This window comes from Mus caroli, unplaced genomic scaffold, assembly GCF_978045245.1.
Source record: "Mus caroli unplaced genomic scaffold, Mus_caroli_1 scaffold_6, whole genome shotgun sequence".
NCBI lineage: Eukaryota > Metazoa > Chordata > Mammalia > Rodentia > Muridae > Mus > Mus caroli.
Window position 1 is genome coordinate 12,794,110 of NW_028227261.1, and position 22,111 is coordinate 12,816,220.

General features: G+C 42.9%; 1 protein-coding gene across 1 annotated transcript; it reads left to right on the plus strand.

Moving 5' to 3' along the window:
- The first annotated feature begins 2,989 nt into the window (after nt 1-2,989).
- Cfap107 (cilia and flagella associated protein 107) lies at nt 2,990-21,548 on the plus strand. The gene is made up of 4 exons (XM_021160995.2): nt 2,990-3,281; nt 15,858-15,971; nt 19,857-20,034; nt 21,113-21,548. The coding sequence occupies exons 1-4, from the start codon at nt 3,165-3,167 to the stop codon at nt 21,292-21,294; spliced, it is 591 nt and encodes a 196-aa protein (XP_021016654.1). The 5' UTR covers nt 2,990-3,164; the 3' UTR covers nt 21,295-21,548.
- Nucleotides 21,549-22,111: the final 563 nt, after the last annotated feature.

Genomic DNA, 22,111 nt, shown 5'->3' on the forward strand with positions numbered 1-22,111 from the left:
TGCAACTTCACCTTAGCACCTGTTTTAGTTTGGGCTTCTATTGCTGTGACCATGGCAACCCTTTTTGTTTCCATTTATTTATTTATTTATTTATTTATTTATTTATTTATTTACTTTACATCCAGATTGTAGTATCTCTCTCCTCCTAGTATACACACACACACACACACACACACACACACACACACACACACAGTTCTTCCCTATATTTCCTGTTCCTTCCTCTGAGAAGGGGAATTTATCCCCAGGCACCAACCCATACTAGCACATCAGGTCACTGCAGGACTAGGCATATCCTCTCCCACTGAGGCCAGACACAGGCAGCTCAGTTAGGGGAACAAGATCTACAGGCAGATAACAGAGTCAAGGAAAGCCCCAGCTCCAGTTTTGAAGAGACCTGCATAAAGACCAAGCTGCACATCTGTTACATATGTGCAGGAGGGGCAGGGCTAAGGGTTGGAACCCACGTATGCTCTTTGGTTGATGGTTCAGTTTTGGGGAGCACCAAAGGATCCAGGCTAGTTGATTCTGTTGGAACTTCTTTTTTTTTTTTTTTTGGTTTTTCGAGACAGGGTTTCTCTGTGTAGCCCTGGCTGTCCTGGCACTCACTTTGTAGACCAGGCTGGCCTCGAACTCAGAAATCCGCCTGCCTCTGCCTCCCGAGTGCTGGGATTAAAGGCGTGCGCCACCACGCCCGGCTCTGTTGGAACTTCTTGTGAAGTCCCTATCTCCTTCAGGTTCCTCATCTTTCCCCCAAGTCTTCCATAGGATGTCACAAGTTCTGTCCAATGCTTGGCTGTGGGTCTTTTCATCTGTTTCAGTCAGCTATTGGGTGGGGCCTCTCAGAGGACAGTTATGATAGGTTCCTGTCTGCAACCTTAATCGAGTATCATGGTAACTCTCAAAATGGACAGCATTTAATTGGGGCTGGCTTACAGTTCAAAGGTTTAGTCCATATCAATAAGTTGGGAAGCATGGTGACATGCAGGCAGATATGTTGCTAGAGAGATAGCTAAGAACTCTACATCTTGATCTGCAGGCAGCAGAAGGAGACTGTGAGACCTTGATGCTTGAGCATCGAGACCTCAAAGCCAGCCCCAAGTAACACACTTCCTCCAACAAGGCCACACCCACTCTAAGAAGGCCTTGCCTCCTAACAGTGGCATTCCCTATGGGCCTATGAGAACCATTTTTATTCAAACCATCGTGACACCTAAGATAGAGAATGTGAAGAGCTTATGGAATGAATGAATGAATGAATGAATGAATGAATGAAAATTGAATGAATGAATGAACCATATTGTGGTTAGCTGTAAGCATGATACAGGATTCTGCATGGAAACCTTTTAAATAGATTACAGGAAGGCAATGATGGAAGTCAATGATTTAAGCTCGAGTTGGAATAGATGAAATTCTCAGGTGTCCCACCAGGTAACCCTGTGATTTTAGGCAGCTGAACTTCTCTGTGTTCTTCAGTGTTCTCAACTACAAAGCAGATACCGTTACATTATCAGCTTTCAAGGGATGCTATGAGTGAACGCCTGTTAGTATGTTAGCATAGGTTTGCATATCAACACCAAGTAATATTACCATTTAACTTGCCTTCAAGAAAGTGTTCAACTCACTCCAGTTGTAGAGAATGAGAAACACTCCTTCATTGATGGTGGGATTACAAACTGGTACAAGTACTCTGGAAATCAATCTTGTAATTCCTCAGAAAATTGGAAATACTTCCACCTGAAAATGCTGCTGTACCACTCCTGGGCATATACTCAAAAGATGCTCCACCATATAACAAGGGCACATGCTCTACTATGTTCATAGTACCCTTATTTGTAATATGCAGAATCTGAAAATAACCCAGATAACCCTCAACTAAAGAATGGCTACAGAAAATGTGGTTCATTTACACAATGAATTACTATTCAGATATTAAAAATGAGGACATTATGAATTTTGCAGGCCAATAGGTATAACTAGAAAATATCATCCTGAGTGAGGTAATCTAGACCCAAAAGGACATGCATGGTATATAGTCACTGAAAAGTGGATATCAGCCAAAAAGTTCAGAATACCCATGATACAACTCACAGACCATATATAGCTTAACAAGAAGGAGTGTAGATACTTCAATCCCTCTTAGCAGGGGAAACAAAATAATCATGGCAGGCAGAGGGAGAGAGGATCATGGGTGGGAGAGGGGAGGGGAGGAGCAGGAGCAGGTATGGAGAGAGACAGCAGAGAAGCCCAGGGGGCCAGGAGAATAAATGGAAATATACAGCAGTATAAGGTGGGGGCAGGGAGGAAGCTCTACAAAGTCCCATAGACCTGGGATGTGAGAGGCTCCCAGGACCCACTTGGAATTACCTTAGCCAAAATGGCCAACAGTGGCAAGATAGAAACTGAAAAGACCACCTCCAGTTAGGGGAAGGACTGAAGGAGCTGAAGGGCATTGCAAACTCACAGGAAGAACAATAGTATCAACTAACCCAGACCTCTCAGAGCTTCCAGAGAATAAGTCACCAACCAAAGAGCATGCATGGGCTAGTCTGTGGCCCCTGCCACATATGTAGCAGAGGACTGCCTTGTCTAGCTTCAGTGAGAGAGAATAGCTTAATTCTGTAAAAAGCTTGATGCCCTAGAGAAGGGGGGATGCTAATGCGGGTGAGATGGGGGGTGGGTGGCTGGTTGGGAGAGCACCCTCTCAGAAGCAAAGTGAAGGGGAAATGGGAGAGTAGATGCAGGGAGGGGAAGCCAGGAAGGAGGGCAACATCTAGAATGTAAATAAATATAATAATAAAAAATAAGATTGCAGCAAGAGTGGTGGCCCTCTTGGCATAACAAGAGACCTGGACTTTCACTACTGTTTTCATCGTGGTGACTTTTCATTTTGGACTGTGCTTGTGGGGCTGGCTTTGCTCCCCCAGAACCAACTGCTTCTGCCCAGAGTCTGTCACCATGGAGACAGTCAACAGAAGAGAATCTAAGATCACCTCACTCTCCCCAGAGGAATGTGAGCTCTCTGGCTTTGTTTTGAATTTCCTAAGTTTGACAGTGTCACCTACTACCTATTCATGAGGGGTAGATGAGATGAATAATCTAACAGCCTCCTAACATCTTTCTTGGCCCTGAATCTGCCAAGGCAGAGGGACACAGGACAGATCATGGCCATGCTTTCGACCTCAGTGGTTCCTGAGGCATTTTCTACTCCAGGCTGGCAGATTGAAAAGAAGTATTCAACGAAAGTGCTTGTTGGAAACTGGGTAGAAGAAAGAGGGAAGGTAAGGAGGGAGAGCCAGTGGGAAAACAGCTCAGAGAAAGTCATTGCTATTCTGAAATGTGAGGTGTGTGTGGTGTGAGGTAGTGTGTAGTTCAGCTTAAGACTCTGGTGTAAGTTAGGGCCTTCGTCCTCTGCATAGGAAAGACGCATTCAAGCAATAATTAAGGTCCCTCTTTATGCCCGAAAGACATCATAGCAGATGTAGTAATACAGTTGTAACTCTAACACTGTTGTCACTGGGGAACTTCAAAGTACCAAGAGATCCCCAATTCCTTTGTACTTTTAAATTTTATTATTGTTTATTTATTTGTTTATTTCGTTTTCTAAAATTGTCTCTCTACATACACCCTCACTGTCTTTGAACTCACTAGACTAGGCTGATCTTGAACTCACAGAATTCCTGTCTCTGCCTCCTGAGTTCTTAGATTAAAGGCATGTGCCACCAGCTTTATAGTTCTTTAAAGTTCTTTTTTTTCTTTCTTTTTTTTTTTTTTTAACCTGGCTGGACACAAGGCTCAGTGGGTAAGAGCACTTACTGCTGTGGCAGGGGTTAGGGTTTAAAGCTTGGTTTCCAGTCCCACAGCAGCTCACACACAACTCCAGGGGATCCAATGTCCTCTTCTGGCTTCCTCGTGTTGTATTATCATGGTACACTTACTTACATGTAGAAAAATCATATATATGTGTCTGTGATCACATGCATGTGTGCACTTGCATGCAGATGCCTGCAGAAGCCATAAGAGGGAATCCTGTCCATTGGAACTGGGGCTACAGACAGTTATGAACAGTCCACTGTGGGTGATGGAAACCAAAGTTTGTCCTCTGCAAGAGCAGTAAGCACTTTTAACCCTGAGTCATTATTTGCACTTCTATTTGAAGAATTTCTACACTTCACAGCCTGGCCCTTCTTTGTTCATAGCACCTACTGAAGCAGGCATAGATAGCATTCCCTGCAGTGAGGTTAATGGCTATGTTGCTGCTCACTGCACTAATTCCACAAGCCCTCCTGCCCATGTTCACTTTTAACTCGCAAAACAGGACAGGTTCTTGGTGTTGGCTTCCACTGAATGGGATGCTTGAAACTGAACCTCTACCATTTTGGCCAGCAAAAAGGAACCACTTAGAGTTTTACCCGGACTGAACCTGGGTTGTTCAATTGGCACAGTGCTTGTGGAACATGCATGAGACCTGCCCAGGGTTCAATTTCCAGAGGTGCATAAACTAGATGAGCTGCCTGCCTGTACTCCAGAGCACTTAGCATTTATGAGATAGTGGCAGAAGAATCTGTATTTAAAGGACATTCTTGATAACAAATCAAGTGAAGTCAGCCCAAGCCCAAGATTATGTGTCTGTCTGTCTATCTGTCTGTATATACGTGTGCATGTGTAGTATGTATGTTTTTTTTTTTTCTTTTCAGCAATTCCTAGACACTCTCATACAATCTTGGGAGATTAAAAACAAAAGAGGTTAAGATAGAACTGCTACTTTTGATTTCATGAGAATGGGGAAAGTTGATAGTGGCTTCCTGTAATCCGTCAGACACCTATGCAAATCTCTGTGAGACCTAGGATTTGAGGGCCTTAAAGAATGGGGTGGACTACTGTCTAATGCTACAAACTTTACTTCAGTTTTAGTATACGTTTACACACGAAGATAACCAAACAAAACCAAACAAAACAAAACAATGATCTAAGGAAGAAATGTAGTTTGAGTTCAGAAAAACATCATCAGAAAAACATGTAAATAAATACCAGTAAGCACATACTAAACATTAACAGAACAGCCCTTTCCCAGAACTTACTCAGGACAGACTAATATAAATACAATTGCCTGGCACATACTATAGATTATTTCTGGAAAAGCATGAAAATAAGGCAGAAGGCCATATCCAGATTGAGCGTATCCTGAGAAGAGCACTCAGGATATCCCTTCACCAGATTGGGTTCTATAGCTATGTTCTGACATCCAAAAAGAATAAATAATGTCTTATAAGTTAAATGCAAATACTTCTCACAGTTCCCCTGGGCATTGTTTATCATTCTTTTAATCGTATTCTATCACTTTAGACAACTAGAAAAGATTGTTTCCAGGGAGACCATTAGTCATCACCAGACATGGCATGAGTTATCATAAGCTTCAATTGTGATTGATGGATGTGAGGAAGAGGAACACCAAGAGGTGCAGGGGAAAATGACCAGATGAGCAATCAGTTAGGGTTCCTGTTGAAAGAAAGCTGCAAGGAACTCCAGTCTGTAAATACTCAGTCACAATTCCTATAAGAGAAAGCTGCAAGGGAATTCGGACTGCCGAAAACAGGAGGTAGTGGGTAGAGAAGGTCAAAGATGGTACATACCTTTAATCCCAGCACTTGGGAAGCAGTAGAGAGATCTCTATGAGTTGAGGCCTGATTTACATAGGGAGCCTCGGGCCATATAAAGCTGCATAGCTGCTTAGTGAAACTTTGTTGAGTGAGTCTAGGGACAGAGGTAGGTTGAGGGAAAAGGTGGGGGGAGCAAAGGAATCCAATATAACACATGAAGAAAAAAAATTGAGGTTGGTGACATATGTCTATAACCTCAACATTTGAAAAGGCTAGGTGAGAGGGTTGTGAGTTCAAGGCCAACATCGACTATATATTAAGACCATACCAAGAAAAGAAAGAAAGGGGAAGGTGAAAATTTAAAGGTAAATTGAGACATTTAATAGGAAGTGTGTGTGTGTGTGTGTGTGTGTGTGTGTGTGTGTGTGTGTGTGTGTGTATATGATAAATTATAGAAAAGCCCAAGCAAGGTATGTTCTAAGAAAAGGCTTGATACTGAAGTTAGCCTTGTTACTTGTTACTTCATTAACAGCTGATTCTGAAGACCAGCTAGTTAAAAAAAAAAATTAAGTCTCTCCTTTACATATATCTGGTCAACAAAGAGTGAGAGATTTGGTGTTTTAAATTTTTATTTTTTTTCAGCAATGGAAAATTATTAGACATTCAAATAATAAGGAAAGCATGCTAAAGAAATAAGCAAGATAGCTGAGTCTCTCTAGATAAAGAAAGAGTATCCATGTGCATGGTGGCACCTTTAATTCCAGCACTCAGTGGTAGAGGCAAGTAGATCTGTACAAGTTTGTACATCTATGTGAGTTTGTGGCCAGCCTGGTCTACATAGTGAGATCCTGTCTCAAAATCAAAAAAAAAAAAAAAAAAAAAAAAAGTATAGCATAGCTTGAGGAAAGACATGGCTTTATGAACTTTAAGAAGTTTGAGGGATTCCAAGGAGAATAAATGTGGAGAGAGACACATTGATGTTAGCCATTGCATCAAACTATTAGAAACCAAAAACACAGGGGTTCCTAAAAACATGAGAAGCATGGGTGGATCAAGCAGTGGTAGCACACGCCTTTAATCCCAGCACTTGGGAGGCAGAGTTCGAGGCTAGCCTGGTCTACAAAGTGAGTTCCAGGACAGCCTATACAGAGAAACCCTGTCTCGAAGAAAAAAAAAAAAAAAAAAAGCAAAGCATGGGTGGGAGAGGTGGCTCAGCAGTTAAGAACACTTGTGTGCTCTTGCAGAAGGCCCACATTCAGTTCTCTGTATTCACATGGTGACTCACAAGCACCTGTAACTCCAGTGCCAAAGGGTCTCATGCGCTTTTCTGACTTCCAAGGCAACCAGGCTATGCATATGATACTCAGACATGCATGTAGGCAAAACACTCATATACATGAATTAAATACATCTACAGAATGAGGACAAGGAAGAATGAGGAGGAAGAGGAGGAGGAAGAGGAGGAAGGAAGGAAGGAAGGAAGGAAGGAAGGAAGGAAGGAAGGAAGGAAGGAAGGAAGGAAGGAAAAAGGGAAGGAAGATTAAAAAGAGCATGAACAATATGAATATGTCAGGTCAGTAACAATAACCAGAATGTATGTCAGTGGGGGTTTTTCATCAAAAAACCTAGGAACAGTGGGATAATATATTCAAAGTAAAGAGTAAGAACTGTCAACTGAGGATTATATAGCTCATACAACTGTCCTTCAAAAACAAGGAAGTGATGAAGATATTTCCAGACAAGCAAAAACTGAGGGAGTTTATCAGCTGGAGCTCTGGAGAGTCAGAGACCTGCCTTCTGACCTAATCATTCAAATCAAGATGACTTTAGTTAGCTCACTTAAATAAAAATACATGGGCTAGAGAGATGGCTCAGTGGTTAAGAGCACTGACTGCTCTTCCAAAGGTCCTGAGTTCAGATCCCAGCAACCACATGGTGTCTCACAACCATCTATAATAAGATCTCATGCCCCCTTTTGAAGTGTCTGAAGACAGCCACAGTGTACTTACATATAATAATAAATAAATCTTTTTTAAAAATACAAAGATAAAAACCAATATTGTGTAATTTAAAATTTGTAACTACCTGTTATTTTCTACACAATTTAGAGGATATATATGTGTGTGTGTGTATAATAGATCTTTGCAAATGAGCACAGAACTCATATTGATGTTGTTTGTGACAGCAATAAAATAAAAAACAGAATATGCAAGATGGTTCAATGCATCAAGTTGCCTGTCCCCAAGTCTTATGACCCAAGTTTGATCCCTGAAAGCCACCTGGGTGGAAGGACAGAACTGATTCCCTCAAATTGTCCTCTGAACTCCACTTGTATGGCATGACATGTTCCATCCCAGCCACCCCTGCTCCCATGCATTTAAGTAAATAAAATGTGGCAAGCTTTGAACACACACACACACACACTTGTCTTCATCTTAGGAAACCTATTTAATAACCAATTAAATCATGAAATGAAAGTTTTTAAATGTTGCTCTCAGTTGCTGCAGCAGCATCCTTGTGTAGTCCCATCTGCACATTTAACCAATTGTAGCTGGAGACAGGTAGAAGTTTATAGTTTTAACAATCCTTATACTGTTCATGTTTCTTCTTATAAACTGTAGGTGTGGACTTCTCCAGGTTTTTGTTTACACTGATAGAACACTGCCACTGTGGTTAGTTGGGAAACTCACTTACAGTACTCTGTGCCCATCAGATAGGTTCCCACAGCACTGGTGAGGAGACAGGCATGAAAGTAGATCTTGAAGTGTGTGGAAGGTAAATTTTAAAGATAGATTATTTTGAGGCTAGAGGTATCACGGAGTCCTGTGAATGCTACGCAAGCACTCTGACATTGACCTATATTCCCAGAGCCCTGAAAATAGAATTTAACATTTTTAGTTGAGCATGAAGGCTTATATACCTTGAATCCCAGCACTGTTGAGGCAAAGGCAGGTGGATCCCTGAGTTCAAGGCCAGTCTCATTTACAGAATGAGTTCAGGGATAGTCAAGGCTTACACAGAGAAACCTAGTCTCAAACAAGCAAACAAGCAAACAAACAAAAGTTATTCATGTATGTGTATTTGGGGCTGGTGCACTTGCTGACACACTGTGGAGGTGGGAGGACAAGTTTTGGATATCAGCTCTTTTCTTCTACCATGTGGGGTCCCAGTTATCCAACTCTGGTCATCAGGGTTCGTGGCAAGCACCTCCTCCAGCTGAACCATCTTGGGTGCCCTGTAATCTTAAATTGTAGAGATCTCCTTCTCGAATGAAGCAGTTTTCCATGGCCTTAAGAAGCGAGAAAACAAACACAGAAAACATAAAAATAGATGTGTCTGTCTGATCTGAGGTTCTTGCTGCTAATTACATTCTCGTTAAGTGTGTGACAGTGCACTAATGTCACCTTACACTTTGTTGAATGCTGTTGCTGTGGGAAGTCTCATGTCATGTGGTTCAGTGCTTGATGGTCTCAATTTCAGAAACTTTGTATTAAGTGTCTGTGTATTATAAGAAGTCACAGTATCATTTTGTTTAGTCTGAATCCATTTCAGGCCTTGAAATAAATCTTCACTAAGTGATTGAAACAGGGTCTGGACAAATGACTCTGCAAATCAGAGCTCTGGCTGCTCTTACTCCCTGGGCTCCATTCCCAAGCACCCACATTGTCGCTCACATCTGTAATTCGATGGCCACTTCGGACCTCCACAGGCCTCAGGCACATACACAGTACACACACACATGAAGGCAGAACACTCTTACACATAAAATAAAAACAATCTCTCTTAAAAAAAAATATCTCAAGGGGCAGGAAAGGGCTGGAGAAATGGCTCAGTGGTTAAGAGCACTGATTGCTCTTCCAGAGGTCCTGAGTTCAATTCCCAGCAACCACATGGTGGCTCACAACCATCTGTAATGGGGATCTGATGCCCTCTTCTGGTATGTCTGAAGATAGCAACAGTGTACTCACATACATTAAATAAATAAATAAATCTTTAAAAAAAAATCTCAAGCTGGGTGGTGGTGATGCCATTAATTTCAGCATTCAGGAGGCAGATCTCTGAGTTCTAAAGCAGTAAGGTCTACAGTGTAACTTCTAGGACAGCCAAGGGTACAGTTGTAAACCTTATCTTGAAAAACAGAGCACGCATGTGCACGCACACACACACACACACACACACACAGAGAGAGAGAGAGAGAGAGAGAGAGAGAGAGAGAGAGAGAGATGGGGTGTAGGGAGAGCACTTTGCTATATAATCTCAGCTTTTAGGAAACTGAAGCAAAGGGCTAGGGAAGAATTCAGCCCAACTTGGACTCTGTAGTGAACCTGAGACCAGCCAGAGCTATATATTATACCGTTTTTTTGTTTTTGTTTTTTGGTTTTTTTTTTTTTTTTTTTTGAGAGGGACAGAAAACCATGAAAACAGGAGTTGGCTAATTGAAAACATCCACAAGGGGCTAGAGAAACGGCTCAGTAGAGGAAAGTACTTGCTTGCCATGTGCCATAGCTTACTTTCTGTGGTCTTGACAAATATCTAACCAAAAACAGCCTAGGGAGGAAAGGGTTTCTTTGGCTAACATGTCCCTGTCACAGACAAGTCAGGGCAGGAAATCAAGCAGGAGGAAGGAGTGCTGCTTGTTGGCTTGCTCCCGGTGGATTTCTCAGCATCCTTGTCTAAATAGCCCAGGATCACTAAGGCTGGCATTGCCCACAGTGGCATGGCCACCAACATCAATCATTAATCAAGAAAATACTCCCGCTGGGCGTGGTGGTGCACACCTTTAATCCCAGCACTTGGGAGGCAGAGGCAGGTGGATTTATGAGTTCGAGGCCAGCCTGGTCTACAGAGTGAGTTCCAGGACAGCCAGGGCTACACAGAGAAACCCTGTGTCGAAAAAAACCAAAAAAAAAAAAAGAAAAGAAAAGAAAATATTCCCACAGACTAGTCTACAGGCCAGTCTGATGGGGGCATTTCTCAATGGAAGTTCCTTCGTTTCAGATGACTCTAACTCAGTCCCCAGTTGACAACACCTAACAAGCACATCATGTAAGACTGATGACACGAGTTCAGATCTCAGGAATCCTTGTAGAAGCTGGCCATGGTGGCAAGTGTGTGATCTCAGCATCTATACCGGAAGCGGAGAGAAAAGGGCAAGCATGCTCCAAAGCTCGCAAACTTGCATCCTCTGAAGCTTGCAGGCCAGCCCATGGTGTGCAGTGGCCAGCAGTAAGAGACTATCTTTGAACAGAGGGGAAGGCAAAGAGTGACACCAGGTTGCCCTCTGACTGCCACATACGTAACATGCAAACATCAGACAGCACGTGCCTTACACCTCACACACACAAACTACGTACACCATACATGACACAATCACACAAAATACTTACATAACGCCTAGACAAACCATACATACTATACACAAACAGTAAAAACTCCACCCACTATACACTCCATACACATAATACAGACTATATACTGGACACTGCACACAGCGTACATATTATGCACATGCTCCATATATTAGACACATCATATACTCTACACAGACATTATACAGTTCACACATGTATACACACTACACTATACTACACCATATAATCCACACATACTGTACACACTCACAAACACTAATAAATATTTTTAAAAGGAAAAAAAATGGACAAAATTCATAGTCCATTGATAGTCTAGGAAAAAAAAACTTTAAATAATAATATGAAAGTGGAGAATCATAAAATACTAAATATACTAAAAGTTATTTTCTGAGCTTTGGTTTTCATTTATGTATATGTAATCATATGTCACATGCATGCAATTCTGTGGAGGTCAGAAGTGGCCATAGGAGCCCTGGAACTGGAACCACAGTAGGTTGTGGGTCTCTGGCATGGGTATTGGAAGCTCCTTTCTTCTGCCAGAACAGCAAATGACCTTAGCACTGAGCCATCTCTCCAGGCCCTAGAAAAACTGGAAAATCCATATTTAATGAACAATTTCCTAGAAGCATGCAATCTATCAAATTGAATTCTAAACAAAGAGAAAGGCCAGAGATAGCTATCAGGAAAGTGGATTTGTAATCAAAACCTTAAAGAAAACTCCAAGACAGTGAACTTACTGGGGAACTTCATCAAACAGGGAGGGGAAAAAAAGAGGAGGAAAGAAAAAATAACACTGGGGGCTGGAAAGAAGGCAGTTAAGGTGTTTCTTCTAGAGGAGCCACCCATGTGAAAGCACTTATGGATCTGTAACTCCAGTTCCAGAGAATCCAATGCCGCCCTCTTCTGGTCTCTGTGTGCACTGCATGCATATGGTGAACAGGTGTGCATTTAGGCAAAACACTTAGGTGTTTTATTTTATAAAATAAAACTTAAAAATTAAAATTAAAGTACTAACACCAATCCTTATCAAATACTCTCCAGAATTTGAAGAGGAGGTAATAAAATGAAAAAAATAAAGCCAGCATTACCCTGATATCAAGGCGAAGATGTGAGAAAAAAAAATCAAACCAATTATCTCTTAAGAATAATGGTGCAGTTGGTTGCAGTGGCACATGTCTATAATCCCAGCACTCAGAAGTCTGAGACAAGAGGATCACCTGTTCACAAGTTCAAAACGTGCCTGAGTTACTGTTAAAAAAATAAATAAAAGAGTTAGAGATGTCGCTCAGTGGTTAGAGCCTCATCTACCCTCCTCCTAGGTTGGAGGGATTTGGACCCTGCCTGAGCTATATCCTGAGATCTTATCTGAGAATAAAAAGAAATGAAGAAAAGGGAAGGAAGAAAAAAGGAGGAAGGGAGGGAAGGATGGAGGGAGGGAAGAAAGAAGGAAAGAAGGAAAGAAAGAAGGAAGGAGGGAGGAGAGGAAAAAGGAGAGGGAGGAAAAGGAAAATGAAGAAAGCAGAATACAGGACCCCGCCCACAGACAACTATAGGCAACTAATAGTGATGAGAGCTATACAGAGAGACCGTCTCAGGGATGAGCCCCAAATTGGTTATCTAATGTCAGTGGTCACCCCTGAAATCATATACATACAAGTAGCACTAAATGAACTGGGCAGGCTGCATTTATACATTTAGGTAGGTGTGTGCATGTGTGGGGGTGGGATGGGGAGGAGGGTGTGTTTGTAAGTGAATAGGGATCTTATATAACAATAACATTTTTTTTTTTATAAAGAGGCCATGATTTGTAGAGTACACAGTGTGGGGTGCATGGTAGTAGGGGTTGGAGAGAGGAAAGAGAAGGGGGCTGTTTTGTTTCAATTAAACAAATAAAATATACATTTTTAAGAAGAAAAGAGAAGATGGTTACCAAGATGGTCCAGTGGGTAAAGGTGATTGCTGCAAAGCGTCATGGCCTGAGTTTGATCCTCAGATCCCACATGGCAGAAAGAGAGAGCTGATTTTCAGATTGTCCCCTAACCTCCACACATGCTTCCGGCACATGTATGCACCACATGACCCCCACCGTGACAAATAAATACAGGTTAAAATTGTCTTTAAGGGGCTGGAGAAATAGTCTAGCAGTTAAGAACGTGCATTGTCTTTCCAGAGAAACCCAGTTTGATTCCTAGCACCCACCTCAGGCAGCTCTCCCCGACTCTGTATTTCTAGCCCTAGCGAGATCTGATACTAATGGTCTCTTCAGCCACCTGTACATATGCACACCCAGCCATGCACACAATTACTATAATGAATCAAAATGAAAATTCATCTTTTTAAAAATGGAGCCGGAGAAATGACTCAACAGTTAGATGCATAGTTGTTCTGAGGACCTGGGTTCAGTTCCTAACACACACACACACACAGATGCTCACATTACCTGCAACTCCAGTTCCAGGGGATCCATTGTCTTCTTCTGACCTCTAAAGACATTGGGCTCACATGTGGTATATGCAGACAAAACACTCATACACATAAAAATAAAAATAAATAAATCTATTAAAGAAAGATGTTTTATTTATTGTTTGAGAATTTCTTACAATATATTTTGATGATAAAAATAAATCTTAAAAAATAAGTTTTGAGGAGTTGGAAAGATGGCTCAGTGGGTAAGACTAGTGGTTGTTCTTCCAGAGAACCCAGGTTCAGTTCCCAGCGCATAAATGTCAGCTCACAACTGCCTGTAATTACTGTGTGTGTGTGTAAAGAATAAAATTAATTTTTTAATGTTTCTAAAATTAGAGAGGGGAGCAATAAAGAGAATTGAACACAACATGAACACATGAGCTGCCGGCTCTTCTTCTGTACATAACCTGAAACGGATGAAAACTGAGGGCTGGAGAGATGGCTCAGTGGTTAAGAGCACTGACTGTTCTTCCAGAGGTTCTGAGTTCAAATCCCAGGAATCACATGGTGGCTCACAGCCATCTGTAATGGCATTTGATGCCCTCTTCTGGTGTGTCTGAATACAGTGACACTGTACCCACATACATAGAATAAATAAATCTTTTTATAACGTGCAGAGCAATGTTATTCACACTTAGCCAAAAGAGAGGCACACAATGCACACACTCTCCCATGGATTCATGGGTGAACAAGATATGCCAGGTCACACAGCCTTTATGAGGAAGGAAATTCTGTATATTTTCCCACATGGATGAACCTTGAAGACGTAAGTGAAATGAGTAAGGTGTAATAAGACAAACACCCTGTGACCACTTTACTGGGTGTCTGGAAACTGAGAGTGGCAGGGCCAGGGTAGCAAGAATGGGGAGCTGGTGTTTGGGATGTAGAACTTCTGGATAGGAATATTGAGGGGACTGGATAACAATGTGAATTACCTAATGTCATTGCACTGTAGAGTTAAAAATGATTAAAATTGAGCCAGGCAGTGGTGGTACAAGCCTTTAATCCCAACACTCAAGAGGCAGACGCAGGAGGATCTCTGTGAGTTCAAGGCCAGCCTGGTCTACAGAGTGACTTTCAGGACAGGGCTACACAGAGAAACGCTATTTCAAAAAACCAAACCAATCCAGAAAAACAAAGAAGAGAGGGAGGGAAGGAGGGAGGGAGGGAGAGAGGGAGGAGTTAGAAAATGAGGAACAGAAAGGAAAAAGGAAAGGAAGAGACTTACAGCATAGAGCAGCAGTCAGTTATTGTTGAATGGCCCTTTCACGGGGGTCACATACTAGATAACCTGCATGTCAGATATTTATGTTATAATTCATAAAATTAGCAAAATTACAATTATAACATAGCAATGAAAATAATTTTAGAGTTGGAGGTCACCACAGATTATACATATTAATGCAGTAATAATAATAATAGTATTAAAGTGTTGCAGCATTAGGAAGGTTGAGAACCAGTAGCATAGAGGAATGTCAAGAAGAAAACGAGAAAGTACAGATCTGGGCTGGAAAGATGGCTCAGGGGTCAAGAAAGGGCTGTTTTTCCAGAGGCCCCAGGTTCAATTCTCAGCTCCCACATGGCAACTCACAACTGTCTGTAACTCTAGTTCCAGGGGACCAAACAACCCCTATACACATACATGAAGTTATAACATTAAGGCACATAAAATTAAAATTAAAAGAAAGAAAGAAAGAAAGAAAGAAAGAAAGAAGGAAGGAAGGAAGGAAGGAAGGAAGGAAGGAAGGAAAGAAAGAAAGAAAGAAAGAAAGAAAGAAAGAAAGAAAGAAAGAAAGAAAGAAGAAAGGAAAAGGAAAAGGAAAAGGAAAAGGAAAAGGAAAAGGAAAAGGAAAAGGAAAGGAAAGGAAAGGAAAAAGGAAAGGAACGGAAAGGAAAAAAGGAAAGAGAAAAGGAAAGGGAAAAGGAAAGGAAAGGAAAGGAAAAAGGAAAAAGAAAAAAGGAAAGGAAAAAGTAAAGAAAAGGAAAGGAAAGGAGAAAGGAGAAAGGAGAAAGGAGAGAAAGGAGAAAAGGAAAGGAGAGGAGAGGAGAGGAGAGGAGAGGAGAGGAGAGGAGAGGAGAGGAGAGGAGAGGAGAGGAGAGGAGAGGAGAGGAGAGGAGAAAGGAAAGGAGAAAGTGAAGGAGAAAGGAAGGAAAAAAGGAGAGGAAGGAAAAAAGGAAAGGAAAGGAAAAAGGAAGGAAGAAGAGAGAAAGAGAGAGAGAAAGAAGAAGAGAGGACAAAAGAAAGTGGCCAAGTGAATCTGAGACAGGCTCTGAGCCCCTTGCTCACACCTTTCCTGTGTTGTTTGGTGTCCTGAACTTTTTTATTCACTCTCTGACTACTTATCTTCTGATGGGGGACAAAGCAGGGGTGTGAGAGGCAGCATCACAGACATTCAAACTAATATATGTTCTTTTCCAGTTCACCAAAGCCACTGAACACACTCCCCAGTGCATTTACAGGAAGGAGTATGTTCCCATGCCAGACCACAGACCAGACTTCGTTTCCAGGTGGTATTCGAAAAGTAAAATGGAGGTAAAGTGACATTTGTTAGCAGGTGGGAGTGTTCCAGAGGCTCTGGGATGCTAGCACTTCCAGGCACAGCAGGGAAGGTCATCTCCTGACAGACTTGGGGACAAGCTTGTCACCTTTCATCCATAGGACATACTTGTGCTCAGTGCCACCACACTCTGAGAATCCCAAGAGAGAGAATACTGAGTGTTTTGTTTTGCCAACCTGCTGTCTCCCCATCCCATCTGCCTGGCACCTGTTCAAGCTCAGGTGGATAGGAGGAAGGAGTGAAGTGTGGTTTGTAAGAATCAGAGTATGTTAGTGTGAGGAGGGAGGGGATCAGCTATTCAGAATCCAAAGGCAGGAAACAAACTCTTTCAAATTGTGTGGCTTGATGGTCAAGGAACAAGTGAGTGGCTTTTCTATAAATCAGACTATGCATTTTTCTCCTCTTTATTTTAAGCTTAAAAAAACTTTCTGTTCACTTGTTGTGGGACATACCCATGGATGTGTGCATGTGTGGAGGACAGAGCACAATCTACAGGAATCAGTTTTCTCCTTCCACCAGGTGGAACCTGAGGATTAACCTCCAGTTCCCAGACAAGCAGCAAGCACCTTTACCAGTTGAACCACCTCTCCAGCATGACTTAGTTTTATTTCATCACAAACTGAAATTCTTTTCATTTTAGTCTGAACTGAAGTTCCCAGGGGAAAAAGTCACACCTATATTAAAGGTTCTACAAGCCTGATTGACTGACCTAAACTTTCTGATTGTGACATTTTGGATGTTGCGGATATAGATAGAGCCAACTTATTTTGGGCTATCTGTAGTCCCCTTATCAGCCACTCATTGCAAGTGTGTCTGACCTCACACCCTTGTAGCTATCTGGGAAAACCTCTTGAAATGCATTAACTTAGCTGCCACCTACCCAAAGCTGAGAACTTCATCAGACAGCATCTGAGACAGGTAGCAGAGATTTCTTCATTTTGTTATAACTCACCTGCCCGATGTTCCAACTGGTGTATCTGGAAAATACTTTGTTTTATGGCTTTCTTTTGTTTTGTACCTATAAAAAAAAAAAAACTTCAGGAGAGGGCTGGAGAGATTGCTCAGCAGATAAGAGCACTGACTGCTCTTCCAGAGGTCCTGAGTTCAATTCCCAGCAACCACATGGTGGCTCACAAACATCTGTAATGAGATCTGATGCCCTGTTCTGGTGTGTATGAAGACAGCTACAGTATATGCATCATGTATAATAAATAAATAGATAAATAAATAAAGTCTTTTTTAAAACTTTAGGAAATTCTAGGTTTGATGGTGTGCACCTTTAATCTCAGTACTCAGGAGGAAGAGACAGGTGGAATGCTATGAATTTTTGGGCAGTATGATGTACATAGGGAGGTCCCAGACCAGCCGGGCCTACACAATGAGGCATGGTCTCAAAAAATAAAAACAAACACCACCAACAATAAAACAAAACAAGACCTTCATGAGGGCCAGATGGCAAGGTAGCACCAAGCATGACATCTCAGTCCTTGGTGAAAGGAGAAAATCTAAGGTTTGCAGGTTGACTTCTGATCTCCACATGCACGCATGCACACACACACACACACACACACTCATACTCATACACACATACTCTTGTGCAAACTAATGTTTGTCTTTTTTCACATAACTGCAAAAAAAAAACAATTTGAAATATAGGATCTTTTTTAAAAATTCATGAAACTGTTTCCACATACAGCCTACTATTCTTGGCAACCTGAACTTGTGCTCCCAAGCCCTGGTCACTGCTATTGAGTTCAAGTACACAGTATCTTTTATTCCCTTTGAGATAAAATTCCATTTGAGCTGGATTTTGCAGTGACATTGTCTTCTGCCTTTGGGGAAATCATATCATGATAAATGGTATCAGGCTCTCTGTTGGCATCCTTGGGACACACTAGTATATATGGACTACACTGACATCTTCAGACTGTGCACACGTCTCCAGTCTACACTGCCATCCCTAGCTGTGTGGGCATCCCCTGACAGTGCAACATCTCTAGGGCATGTTGATGCTTTTGGTCTCTTGCCCTTCACCACTACCTTGTGCAAGGAAGACACAACAAGATACTTTAACTGAAGGAAGCCAGAATCAGAACCCACAGCCTGGAGCTCCTAGTCCCCAACCACCCTTAGCCTTGATCTTACGTATCAGATCATCATAGCATAGCTTCTTGGCCTTTGCATACAATTAAGTATAAAGCCAAAAGAGACTTTTGGACTCGTTACAAACCTTGACCCCAACTAATGGTATTAATAATACAGCTAAAATTAATAAATTCCAGGGGCATCAAAAATTAAGAAATTCCAGGGGAGGGAGAGGTGGCTTAGTAGTGAAGAGCCACTACTACAGAGGACTGAGTTTAGTTCCCAGCACCCATGCCTGTCGACACACAACCTTCTGTAACTCCTGCTGCAGGTGGAAATGATTGACTCCCTCTTCTGAAGAGCTTGGGCCTTCTCCTCTCCACTCTCAACGCACAACCACATGCATGCATGCACACACACACACACACACACATACAAATAAATAAAGATAAAATACATGTTTATTTAAAAGTTCCCCTGAAGACCCAGCAGTGATGGTGCACACCATTAATCCTTGTAGTTTGGAAGCAGAAGCATGTAGGTCTCTGTGATTTTGAGGCCAGCCTAGTCTACAAAGTTAAAAGACTGCCAGGGCTGTTACAAAGAGAAGCTGTTTCTCACACTAAAAAAAAAAAAAAGGTCCCTGACACCCCACTACTACCACCATACACCCACACACAACCAAACAACCAGAAATTCCTTCCTCAAGGTTCTCTCTGATCCTAAAGGATTCACCACGCCCCATTCCTCTCTCAAGGTGTCCTTGTCCTGCTCTGTGCTTCCTCATGTGGCCACATGTGGCACTGCATGCTCCCTCATGCAAACAGAAGGGTCTAAGAAAAGGGTTTGCCACTGTTATCATTTTTGAGACAGCAGGGCTGCACTCAGAACCCAAAGAAATGCAAATAAAATCCCTATTAGGCCCTGACCTGTAGCTCTCCTAATCAGGGAACAGCTCACTGGCTAGATTACAAAGGCAGTCCTAGCCCATCTTGGTGCAGACCTTTGGAACCTGCAGCATATCCCAGTCTAACCCCTTCGTCTCTGGCATTGGGCTCTGATGTATGTATGGAACCACCTTTTGAAGTCTGGGGTACAGGATTTCTATAGCCCATGACAAACAGACCTCCCCTCAATCCATCCAGCTCACTAGGATTCCCTTCCAAGCTACAGGGGTTTCCTTAGGAAAACTCTGATTTCAGGTACACATCCCAGAGGGAGAAAAACACAACTTTCTCCTTCCTGGTAAATAACTCCTCACCAAAGAAAGGGCTCCTTCCTTTGAAGCTGAGGGTGCCATAAATCCTTCCTGGTGGGAAAGCAATTTACAGAGTTGTCTCTGGTTCTTCCAACAGTAAATGAAGTTAAATATGAGGTCCAAATGCCCCTTCCTTGCCTTGGAAATAGGCAGCTAGGGTGACAAAGCAAGATTGCACCAAAGGGGGCAATATCAGATCCCAAAGCTGCACCCTGAGTGGCCCTGACAGTTTCCATTCAGCAGAGCATCCTGACTTTAATTTTACTTTACCATTGCAGTTTACCCTGGGGATGAATGGACTTGGCCGGAGAGATGAAAGCAGCTAACGAGGGTATATAACTGAAAGGGGAATGGTCCCAGTGAGATAGACAGTTCTGTGGCCCTTGGAAGTCTCTGGTGACCAATGGAGGCTTCCTTTCCACTAGAGATGCTTGAAAGGTGGTCACTGCCCTCACCCTTGGCTGGAAGGGACACCTTGCTCTGACGGATAATGTGGCAACTGTGTGTGTCCATCCAGGGTCTCCCGTACAAGCACCTGATCACCCATCACCAGGAACCCTCACATCGCTATCTGATCAGCACCTATGATGACCACTACAACCGGCACAATTATAACCCAGGCTTGCCAGCCCTGCGTACCTGGAATGGACAGAAACTGCTGTGGCTGCCAGAGAAGTCTGACTTTCCCCTTGTTGGTACATTTATAATTGGAGTTTCCCCCCCCCCCTGTGTTTGGTCAATAAGGGGACCACAGATGCACGGGGGTAAGGTGTGCTCCCATCACAGACAAAGACCTACATGAGCAATGGGGTGAGGTCACAGGAAAATGAGCCCTGTTTGTTGCTTGGAACTACACCTGCCTCCTTTCCTTGACATCAGGGACAATCCTGCAATGACAGCCTCACCTGTATGCTATGGGGCCTATTTAACAGGATCAAAAGTGGTCAGAAGTGACACACTCTCTACTCCTCTGCTGGGCCTTCCCTCTATGCACAGTAACTGAATTTCCTTTGGGGTACTAGGGGACATAGTGATGACAAGCATACATTTTTACCTTCAGGGTGTTGACGGTCCAAGAAGGAGACAGAGTTATCTTATTAATAAATAAGATTGAATAAATAAGATAGGAGTGTGTACTGTACAAAATAATAAAACAGGTAAGGATAGAGCTTTTGGGCCGGGGTTGGTGGCACACGCCTTTAATCCCAGCACTCCGGAGGCAGAGGCAGGTGGAGGCAGATTTCTGAGTTCGAGGACAGCCTGGTCTACAAAATGAGTTCCAGGACAGCCAGGGCTATACAGAGAAACCCTGTCTCAAATCCCCCCCCCCCCAAAAAAAAGATAGAGCTTTTGGGAAGTTCTTTCATGCCTCTCTGGCCTCTGCTCACCTTGCTAGCCTTAGCCCTTTTATAACTCCCTGGAAAATGTGACAGGGATGTGGACAATTGTGCTTCCTATTCATTGTCCCTTGTGCCTCACCCTCTCCAGCAGCTCCTAGAGATGTCTCCGTTAGCACAAAACTGCCACGGTGGGCAACTACTGTGCCACTCCAGATGAGATGGGTTTGTTGCTCTGGTGGGCAATGTGACTACCGTGGGTGTTCTCTGTAGACCAAACTGGCCTCAAACTCACACACACAGATCTTCCTGTCTCTGGCTTCCAAATGCTGGGATTAAAGGTGTGCCCACCACTGTCCCTTCCATGTGTTCTTATAACCATTTTATACAAGACTCCCGGAAGCCCTGTGTCACCCAAACCTGGTTTCTCTTACAGCACCTCCCACAAACTATGGACTATTAGAGCAACTGCAGCAAAAGTGGCTGGCTTCCAAGACTAGCCTGAAAGAGAGCATTTATACTACATCCTACCCCAGGCTGCCGCTGTGCGCTATGTCCAGGAGGGAGCATGCCATCCCAGTCCCTCACCCTCGACTGCAACCCATCCCACGCTTCTGAGAACTACCCCTCCATTTGCAGTCTGGCCAGAAGCAGCAGAAGACCCACAGCCTCTCTGGACTTGACAGACAGCAAACATCTGCAAATGTACCCCATTGTTTTGGGTGGGGTGTGGGACCCTCTTGGAATCATGATTTGTATTTTACGGTACCTTCTCTCTAAACTCATAGATTGTTTTTTGTTTCCACCTCACAATTAAAGTTTCTTTACATGACTGCAACACCATTTGTGTACAGAGGACAAGTAGACACTATAGGAGAATAGCAGAAGGGCCCTGAGTCCGTTGCATTGGTCACTGTGATCTGACAGATAAATGCTTTAAGGGAAGAAGGGTTTGCTCTGGCTCCTGGTTCCAGGGTACAGCTCATTAAGCAGGGGAAGGCATGGGTATAAATAGAAGCAGAAGGTAGCTGGTCATTTGCATCCCAGGTAAGAAGTGGGTCCATTAGCTCCTTTCTTTTTGTCTCAGAATCCTAGTCCGTGGAGTGGTGCCACCTACAGATTCAATCTAGATCATCACCCTCAGGCATGCCCAAGCTTGTCTCTTAGGTGAGTCTAGAGCTGTCAAGTTGACCATCAGTATTAACACCATCACAAAGCCCTTTAAACATGTGTTTGTTTGTTTATGTGTATGTATGTATGTATGTGCATTTATAAACGTGGAGGTCAGAGGACAACTTGTGTGAGTAGATTCTCTCCTTCTACAATGTGGCTTCTGGGGCTTGAACTCAGATCACCAGGCTTAGCACCAAGTGGCCTTGTTCACTGAGCCATCTCAGCAGTGCCATCACGAGTCCTTATGGTTGATTTTCCCATA

Bases quoted from the DNA above. Each gene is read 5' to 3' on its own strand.
- Cfap107 (XM_021160995.2), top strand. From the start codon at position 3,165: ATGGCCATGCTTTCGACCTCAGTGGTTCCTGAGGCATTTTCTACTCCA. The intron at 15,972-19,856 runs GTAAAGTGACAT...GTGTCCATCCAG, and splicing joins ATTCGAAAAGTAAAATGGAG to GGTCTCCCGTACAAGCACCT. The intron at 20,035-21,112 runs GTACATTTATAA...TTTCTCTTACAG, and splicing joins GTCTGACTTTCCCCTTGTTG to CACCTCCCACAAACTATGGA.